Here is a 9,992-nt window from a genome sequence, read left to right as displayed (position 1 = left end):
CTTACATCCTTCAGTCACATTGCAAAAATGAAGTCGTACAACAACCACGCTTACTTCCCATATAGCGTAATTTTAAATTTCACAAACTTAAATAAAACTTTGCACAAATAATGTCTCTAGTGTGTGCTCTTTGAAATCCAATAAAAACTGTTCAATCCCCTAGGTAGCAAATATTTAGGCCCCAAAATTTGTGCGAAAGCTTGGCCTAGATTAACAAATATCAGGATTTTCGAAAATCCGGCTGACTTTACTCTATATGATTACTTTTACACCTCAAAGTATTTCTCTGACTTTGCAACTGGGCAAGTTGCTTCTTTATTTTCTCTTCTTTCGTAATCCTCAATGCTTTTGCCATGGTGGTCATCAAAATGGATTCTCTTGTCCGAAGCTTCTTCTTTTCTAAAAAAGAAGAAGTTGGTGCATGAATCATAAATTTTTTTACGAAGCTTAAATTGGCTTAGATATGACATTCCCATGCCGTTTATATGTTCCAATGTATGCTGTAATATACAAATAAAATGTGTGTAATAATAGTTGAGCCAATAAGAATAAGAATCCTTTAAGAGTATTTTGTGTTTTCTTTTAGTTTATTTAGATCTTTATTTTTAAAAGTGTTTTCGGTTGTTTTATACCGTTGAACTATTAAAAAAAATTTATTGTATGTTTTGCAATATTGTAATATTATATGTTGACTATTTAAAAATGTGATTGCAGTATTGTCAAAGTGGCATTGATGTTGCTACAGCTGCTGACAACGCTGTATGTTGTGTATGCACCGGATGTGAAGGTGTGGTTCCTACTGCGAACGGATGGTGATGACTTATGCGGTGCAAGCCAATAGTTGGCATATTTATAGTCGCCATTGAATGTAAAGTGTGTTGAAGGTGAAGCCCTGGTTCTATTTTCGGCTTTGGGACAATTGAATTCGGGTGGTCACAATGAGAAACTGAACCAGCAAGTATGGAAGTATCAGCGTTTTTTTTATTTTGCTTTCGTTCTTTAGCTCTTCTATTTTGAAACCAAATTTTCACTTGCCTTTCGGATAAAGAAAGAATTTGAGCCAACTCAGTTTTACGACGTATAGTTATGTATCTTGATGTACAATATTCCTTTTCAAGCTCTAATCGCTGAAAATCGTTATATACCACTCTATATTTATCCTTCGTGCGAGTTTTGCCTGAAATAAAAAAGAGATCGTTCATAATTGAATTGTTGTRGATAACGGGTTTGTGTTTTGAAGTGATATTAGCTAATTCACAAGTTGCTCTAAAAAATTACAAACTAGCAAAAATTTGCTTGCAAAGACCTACATGTTTTTCCAATAGAATTTTTATTTTAACAATTCGAAGCTTTTATAAAAAAAAAGCAAAAAACAGCTGATAATTTAGCCAGTAGAAATAAAAATAGCAACCCCAGGCATTTCTCAGACTCTCACGCTTTCAACTTTTACTTTCTTCTGTTAATTTTCTGGGCTAGCCGAATGGTCTTCTTGCCAACTACAGGGTGGCTGATGAATTTTGCTAATCAAAACTCAAATAATTTTTTTTTTTCAGTGCATGGAAATCATTATTCTTTTATTTATGTTAAAGCTCATTCAGTTTTATTAAATATAGCTTAATTAATTACAAAAAAAAAGGAACTTAAATGACCCACGAATGAAGTTTCTGTATATCAGCTTATTGGGAAATTTTCGTCGCAATTCTGTCATAACAGGTTGGGCTATGTGAGGAGCTGCATCATCTTGCTGAAACCACACAGAGTTGAAAGAAATTCTCATTCGGCGTAATTCTGGAYRKAAAWACTCTCTCAACATGCYCAAGTAACGGTCTCCAGTAACCGTAACGGTGTAACCGTTTTCTTCGAAGAAGTAGGTCCCGACAATGCAGCGTGATGAAACTGCATACCACACTGTGACACGAAGTGGATGCAGTATCTGTGGGTTTGAATCACTCCATATTCGACAATTTTGTTTGTTTATGTTGCCGTTTAAATCGAAATGGGCCTCGTCAGACATGAAAAGACAGTTCAACATGTTTCTTTCCTCTTCCACCATTTGAAGCATCTTCTGGCAAAATTCCAAGCGAATCGGCAAGTCTGCAGCATTCAGTTTGTTGGCCATTTGAATTTTCTATGGGAATAAGTCCAAATCTTTGTGCATTATTGATTCTAATGACTGTCTGCTTACACCCATTTGAGCAGATAAGCTTCTTGWCGAAACACGTGGATTGTTTTGTATGGCAGCAGCTACAGCAGCGATTGTTTCCTCCGTTCGAACTGAAGGGTTTCGATGGTAAGGTCTTCTGTTGACTGTCCCATGCTCGGCAAAATTGTTTACAAGTCTCATTATGRTCCATCTGCTCGGARGATTGCCGCCAAACGTGCGCMTATACTYTCTTTGAACCGAAACTACGGACTCCAGTGCGTGATAGCGGCGGACAATCCAAATTCTTGTTTCAGTGTCCCAGTTATCCATTTTTGTTAAATGTAAAAGTAAATCTGCAAAATAAAAAAAAATTAAAAATTAACCAGATTCATTAAATAGAAAAAAAGTTGTTTAATTTTTTTGTTTTTTGGTAGCAGCTTTAATCAGCCACCCTGTATATTAATGTGAACTAGTATGTAAATGTATTCAGTTTTACTACATATGATACAACTATGTATTTTTCTTAAATCTTTCCGGTTTAGATTTTAATGATTCTGAGGCGTTTACAATTTATTTGTTTATCGTTATAATTATTTGGTTTTTTTATGTAATGGCTACTTGTAATACCTAAAGCTAATGACATAGATACGGAGTTATACTAAATCAGGGGTTGGAATTTCATGGCATAATTGTAAAAGCAGTCCTACTTCTTTAAACGAACAATGAAAAATATTCATGAATTTTAATTCATTTCAGTGCTCAATTTCGTGCTAACTGTGACTGTGTACAACTCCTCTCATGCCGACGACTAATCTTTATTCTCGTAATTGATTATGATGTCAATACGAGTTGAATTCGATTGACTATGTGTCCAGCCCTCCGTTCGTGCAAGCAATAACTTGATTATTATTTATAAATATTTCGTATAAGGAGTTTCGAGTTATTTTTATACTTTTTTACATAAATATATATGTATATCTATCAGAAAAAGACGCTCAATGATTACCACATACTGACCAGTATATTATCGGATATTTTGAAAAGTACTAGTATTTTTCAACACAAACGTTATTTGGAGGAAATTGCTATAATATTTAATTTCCCGTCTGTAGGTGCTTCTGGCTACTGTGATCCCTGTATGAATTTTATTGTTGTATTTGAATTTAAAAATTAATTAAAAGTTATAGTAAAATGACAATTAGATTATTGGTTAAAAGCACTTGTTTAGAATGAATAAGTCTATCACGTCGCTTTTCCCGCACACATCTTTAATCTTTCGTGAAATCCTTTAACTCCCCATTTTCTTTTGCCGYCTCAAAAATATTTTCTTTCGTAACTGTTCTCACATTAACCCCTGAACTCCCACAATCGACCATCCTGTTGTCGCAGTTGTTGATACGTCGCAGCTGTAGTTGTTGCGCTGATATGACCTGCTACGTTTGTGAGCTAATGTACATCATAAATTCTTGCTGTTATTATTATTATTTGGTATGGCCTCAGATATTTCCGATTTAGTTAAAGAATACTACTAATTTGCATGCGTTTGAATGCCACCAATGCATTGATTTTATACTGATGTGGATCTGAGGTTTAATGCGTTATTTGTTGAATAATCCGGATTAATGCAGGAGTTACGGAAGATAACTCTGTTGCATAAATTGCATTTTCGTTGGCTCCATTGCTAAAAGTTACCAATTTTAATCTATTTTSAATGAAAACAAGCAGCACTGACAGCTGTTCTAATTTTCAATAATAAAACAAGAAGTTTTATGTTATGATGTTATTTTATGATGCAGTTTTAAAAATGTTTTTGCAAAACTTGGTGTTAGTCTTCTATCCATTTTCATTGAAAGTATTACAAAAATTACAATCAGCTGTTCTCATTGTTATTAAGAATAGATGTACATCGCAGCAGCCCTGTCGCAGATAATATTCTCTCGATTTCCGGAAACCATGCTCTGATTTTGGAGCTTTGATATGACTTCTGACGTAGTTGTCGACTTTGAAGGATACAGAAAATGATATAAATGAGTCAGGAGGTGCAGAAAATGTGTGTGAAATATATGAAGCGGAACTTTTATTGACTTGACACATGCCAATGGTTAATTCAGTTCCATAACATCTTAATTGCTTTGACCTGTTTCAGTCGAGCACTAATTCTATGTTCAACGGCTAAGGCGAATTGTTCTAACAATGAAATTCATGTTGCGAAACATATACACAATATTTATTTTCTAATGTTTTCGTGAAAGCGTTAAAGTCCGTGATTAACTTACTATAAATACACTCTGAAGTTACACAGAGACCTTAAAAGTTGTCTCGGCGTTTATGGTACTTTATAATTTAAAGAATAATTTAGTAAAAAGGGTATTCGTTTAAACGTATAATGTTACCCATCGCATAAATTTATGCAAATACGCAGTGTGTTACATGAACGCACTTCAAATTCCTTGTGTAAATGCCACTTATGTATTAAACAGCTGTTTGGGTGTCAAAATATTAAAATGTCGAAATTTAGCGAAAAAGCAAAATTTATTCAACTTTGGGAAAAAGCACTAGTATTTGATTTGTTAATGTTGGAGCTGTTTGGAAAACATGACGGTAATTGTTTTGCGTTAATGCTAAATTTTTTAAAGGCGCATAATACATAAATATGTAAATGATTTCAGAAATCYAACGCAAAAAGGAAGATGAAATTATGGAAGACTTTAGCTTTGCATTGGCAGCTGATGCATATTTTAGATATGGATCTACACTTGTTCATCATTCTGTCCCAAAATCACCTAACTTTTTAATAGATGTATTACCGCATTTGGAAGAAAACAGGTTTCGAGAAATTGTGCGAGTCAGCAAAACCACATTTGATTTTATCATTGATCTGATAAAGGATGACGAAGTGTTCAATGGTCCACGTTCGTGTAAACAGTTCCCTATCCAAATTCAATTGGCTGTAGTAATGTACCGACTGGGTTCATGTGGAGAAGGAGCAACAATTACTAAAATTTCTAGTCGGTTTGGTATTAGCGATGGTGGAGTAATACAGGTGAGCTATTTACATACGTATCGGTTAAAATTTGTGTTTCAGCTGTATTTTAAATTTCTCAATAGGTCATGACCAACAGAGTATTTGAAGCAATTATTAATAGGAAAACTCAGTTTCTGTTTTGGTCGGACCCTATAGAGCGTAGAGCTTTAGTTGTTCAAACACTCAGTGGGCTACCACATTGTGTTGGCTACGTAGATGGAACGGAGATAAAATTGGCGGAAAACCCCACTGTAGATTTTGAAGCATATTTTTCTCGCARGCATATATATGTAGCGATTACTTAATTGCAAAACTTAAATAAATCTTCTAATCTATTTAAAACTTTAATTTATTTCGTCTCTCAACTTYGTTATATAGGAATTGGTTAAGTTGCACGAGACGTTGAAACACGTGTGTGCTTAGCAAGCGCAAAAGACAGAAGAAAGATATCTTCTGTATGCATTACAGACAAAGCGGGCGCTGACACGAAGGACAGTGGAAACGTCAGTAATGAAGGAAATTCGTCAGGGCTGCATTTTGGTAATGTGGTTGCCACCACATATATTCACTTAAGGCTCAATGTGTGTCTGACCACAAACTAGTAATTCGTCATTTGGTATTGGGGTATCCCGGTAGTGTTCACGACGCTAGGATATACAACAATTGCGAGTGGTCCACAAACGCCACTGAAATGCTAACACGATCAGAGTAGTTAGCTGCAGACAGTGCATATAAATTAACTTCGCGCCTTATTACTCCTTTTAGAATAAACGCAACCGAAGGCACCTTGAATCAACGAATTCTGTTCAACAGAACGTTCAGCCAGTACCGAATAAGAATTGAGAATTGCTTTGGTTTATTTAAAGAACGTTTTAATAACTTGAAAGAACTCAAAATTCAAATAAAGGGTGACAATTCGGTAAAGTTTGCATGCCGGTGGATATTAGTTTGTGCGATATTGCACAATATTATATTAAAAGAAAACGAGGGTAATTTTGATGTTGACGAAGGAAGAATTAGTGAAAACAGTGAAGCCGACGAGCCTGGGGATCAAAACTTACCAACAGTTGAAGGTGCATCTAAGCGCCTTTCATTGTTATCACTGATGGAAACTTAAAAATAAAGTATTGAAACTCATGTTTACATATCTTTAAAATCCATTAATATATGCTTTTATTTACAAGAAAAATAAATAGTGCTTCTGTGCCTATTAACATTTAGTTACATTCAAATATATGTATTTTGCTATGAGATCTTTTAAATTTGCGAAAAAAGTACCATGTGAAATCTTTTAAAGTTTCACATTTATTTTGATTTTAACTTTAACTCTATTTCAAACATTTTAATGCGTTCTTCACTAGCAAGTTTCAGTTTTTCAATTTCCAGTTTGGTTTCTTTTTCTGATTCAGTTTCAATTCTTTTCATTTCTAATTGATTATTTAGTTCAATTCTTTTCAGCTCGACCTCATTCTTTTCTTTTTCTGTTTCGAATTCTATTTTCTTAACTTCTAATTCCAACCTTTTCTCCTGAATAAAAATCAATTTATTGAACGGGCCTTCACCCTTTTTTTTGGTTTTTTTGTTGAACTTCTAAAGTCCAACGAACTTTGTAGTGTAGAAGTTCTCGCGGCGGTGGCACTGCAATCGCTACTTATAGGTAATATTGGGTCAACTAAATCCTCACAATCGAGCGCACACAAATCGTAGGAATCGATGGTATCGTTTAACGAACTATCAGCACAAGGGGAATCAGTCAGTACTTCAATGCTGTCAGTGCTTTCAAAAATTACTACGGGATTTACATTTTTGTGTTGCCCGAAGATAACTTCCAGTAAGTCAAAGCTGGGACAAGTTTTGTTGACATGCGCTGATACGCTTGACTCGTCACCATTAGCCAGTAGTCCAGACCCAGTTTTGTTTTHCCAGGCTGCCGCGGCAACGTACGACGCTTTGAGATACCTCATTTTGCTTTTCATAGCTAMGCAAAGGACAGATTGAAGTGCCGGTGTATTTTGCTGCAATTTTTCGTAAAACCTTTGGGAGGTCGGTTTCTGGAAGATATRCGTAAATTCGTGTTAAAACAAACATATGTACCTAAACATTTTCACTTTTCTAAAACCCTTACTTCAAAAGATTCTGGACTATTGCTTCGGATACTGCTTGCAACAGCTGCAGGGACTGCGACTCTGTCCAGCGATGCGACGGTTTCAGCCGTAGGCGCTTTTGCTTTAACTTTTTATCCTGAAATATAAAACAATTGCCGCAATTAAATAAAATTTATGTTCCGAGCTTCATTCTTRCCTTTTCCATTTTAATTTTCACAATAATATTCATCAGCTGGTCGTTTTAAAGCGTTGCTTTTGCAATATCGTAAATTTACAAGCGTTCTTTACACACTGACATTGGTGCGTAATGTGTTTAAATGAATTTCCATATAAGTTGCTGCCAGATTTTTACGCGTTCGTAAATATACACAGTTTAAGAGGTTTACGGGGCTTTTACACGTTTAAACGAATACCCTTAAATTTTTAACGATTAGCTGTATACTGTAGTCTCGACATGTGTTCATCACTAACTAAAGATTCTCTACTTCTTGCTCTTCAAGTTTTTGATTGTCTATTTCTATGTCGTGTTTAAAATAATCATCTGGGTTTGTTTATATTTCGTTTAAGCATAATTTCAACTTTTCATCCGTAGATGGGTGTGATTTATAGTCAGAGTGTATTTTTAAAAAACTTACTACGTAATGCTTTTAAAGACCACACTATAGCATTCTAATTGATTGCATATCTTAATTCAGTGGAAATTAATGTTTTTGAAATACTATACAGGTTTATATTCCTGTGATAACTCAGTATCCAAAATTAAATTGTCAACATTTTACAAACAGCTATCCACTCCTAGTATAAATGTATAATCTTCATCTTTTTTACTGGTGTAGAAATCGCTTACGCTGTTATGCCGAGTTAACAACAGCATGCCAGTTATTTCTTCTTTTCGCAAGATTTCTCCACCGTAACGTCGTTTCATCAGATGTTGTCATCGTCCATGCCTCTGCACCATATAGCAGAATGGGAATAATGAGTGACTTTTAGAGTTTGGTTTTTGCTTGTCTCGAGAGAACTTTACTTCTCAATTGGCTACTTAGTGCGAAGTCTTGACTGTTAACAACCAATTGTTGATGGCGCCAATTGGTCGTAACGTTGCGATGTGAGCAGTATATTTTCTCTCCGCTGCGACACGTCACTCACTCGGTTTTATAAACATTCTCATTGGGGCGTGGTTTACGTGGAGAATCCCAAACTCAGCTTCAACATTGTTGCTCGCCTTCAAGCGGATGGCTACCCATAGGATACTTGGTAAAAGACCTGAAGTCGTGAGTTGCGTGAGCCATATATAAAAGAATCGTTTCTGACCACTCACAAGTGAATGKCAATAAGAGAACTTTCCTCACATGCGTGAAAAAACCCGTTTAACATATTTATATATAATTATATACATACTTATTTATAAAATTATATTTACAAGGTGTGTTCCAAAGTAATAGCCCTCAGGTAGCGCTGTCTATGTGCTATCTTTATGGATTGTCTATTGGGAATGAATTCATGACATTTCATTGATTAGAAGTGAAGTTGTTGCGTTTTAAGTGTCAGTATGTTTGTGTTATCGGTGAGACAAGGAGCTTCGGACAAAGAGTCAACATTAAATTTTGTTTTACCATCGGTAAAACTTTTACCGAAACGTTTCAAATAAAGAAACAAGCTTATGGCGATGATTGCCTATTCCGTAGCAGGTGCACGAGTGGTTTCCACGTTTTCAAAGTGGTCCTGAGGAAATAAATGACCAGAACATTTGGGCTTACGAAAGGTGTGTGTGACGACCAAAAATTGCTTAGATCCAACATTCGATTCGACGCTTATGACCAAAAATTACATTTTAACAATTAACCTCTCCCCGTATTCACCTGATATAGCACCGTGCGACTTCTTCCTTTTCGGAAAAATGCATTTGCCCATGAAAAGAAACCGTCATGCAGACGTATAGGCCATTCATAATTGTTTACATTTTCATAACTAGGAAATATACTTATTATTTGAATTTTATTGAATATTTCTCAAAAATTGCTGTTATAATTACATATGAGTTACTTTATTGTTTTTAGGTTTCAAAAAGAAAAAGAAATGTTGCTCTAAGTTAAACTGAAATAGGGATACAAAAGTTATCGTGATTTGAATAGGATTTAGATGTTACAAAAACCGTGAGGTTAACAAAACCATGTAGGGAGTCTGTAGATAACAAAAATGCTTATACCCATATAAATGAAATTTTCAGAATGCAGCTATTAATGTGTAAGGAATGGATGCAATATGCCACATCTTCTATTTTCGTTCACAATTTAATATAATTGAATTTGGTGTTTTGATAAAACATCGTTTCCCGATGGGAAAAATATCGTTGCAAAGTGTAAGCACGTCTTCTTCCCATTCATCACAATTTTCAATTACATCAAATCATCTTTAAATTTACAGTTCATATATAAGTAAAACACTAATGACGATATTTGACTAAAACTTTACACAAATACTGTATTTTGATGCAAATGGTATTCAAGGACAATGATTTTCTAATAATTATGTTCCCTTGGGACAAATATATAAACTTCCGGTTGGCTTTTTACATATGTGTTACGAGTATGTGTGAATTTCCTGGTACAAAACTGTATTTTGGCACATAAAATTGTGTTAGAGAATGGCATTTGTGATTTAAATGTTGTTTAAGGTCGGTGTGCTCCCGCCTGCTAATAATGTTCAAGAAAAATCAATT

General features: G+C 34.9%; 1 protein-coding gene across 4 annotated transcripts in view; it reads right to left on the bottom strand.

Annotated features, from left to right (window-relative positions):
- Window positions 1-626: 626 nt before the first annotated feature.
- LOC108972648 (homeotic protein caudal) overlaps window positions 627-9,992 on the bottom strand; it is a 77,383-nt gene continuing 68,017 nt past the window's right edge. For 3 of the 4 annotated variants that reach the window (XM_018939326.1, XM_018939327.1, XM_018939325.1), the window contains one exon: window positions 627-1,177. In XM_018939326.1, the coding sequence (XP_018794871.1) occupies window positions 720-1,177 (458 nt within the window). In that variant the 3' untranslated portion in view covers window positions 627-719. Of the gene's footprint in view, window positions 1,178-7,481; window positions 8,524-9,992 lie in introns of those variants that run through there. The other variant, XM_018939330.1, reaches the window with a different exon arrangement.

The sequence above is a fragment of the Bactrocera latifrons genome, unplaced genomic scaffold (assembly GCF_001853355.1).
Source record: "Bactrocera latifrons isolate USDA-ARS-PBARC rearing strain unplaced genomic scaffold, ASM185335v1 scaffold_410, whole genome shotgun sequence".
In the NCBI taxonomy this organism is placed as follows: Eukaryota; Metazoa; Arthropoda; class Insecta; order Diptera; family Tephritidae; genus Bactrocera; species Bactrocera latifrons.
The sequence above is the reverse complement of the archived record's forward strand: the minus strand, read 5'-3'. Positions and strand labels throughout refer to the sequence as shown.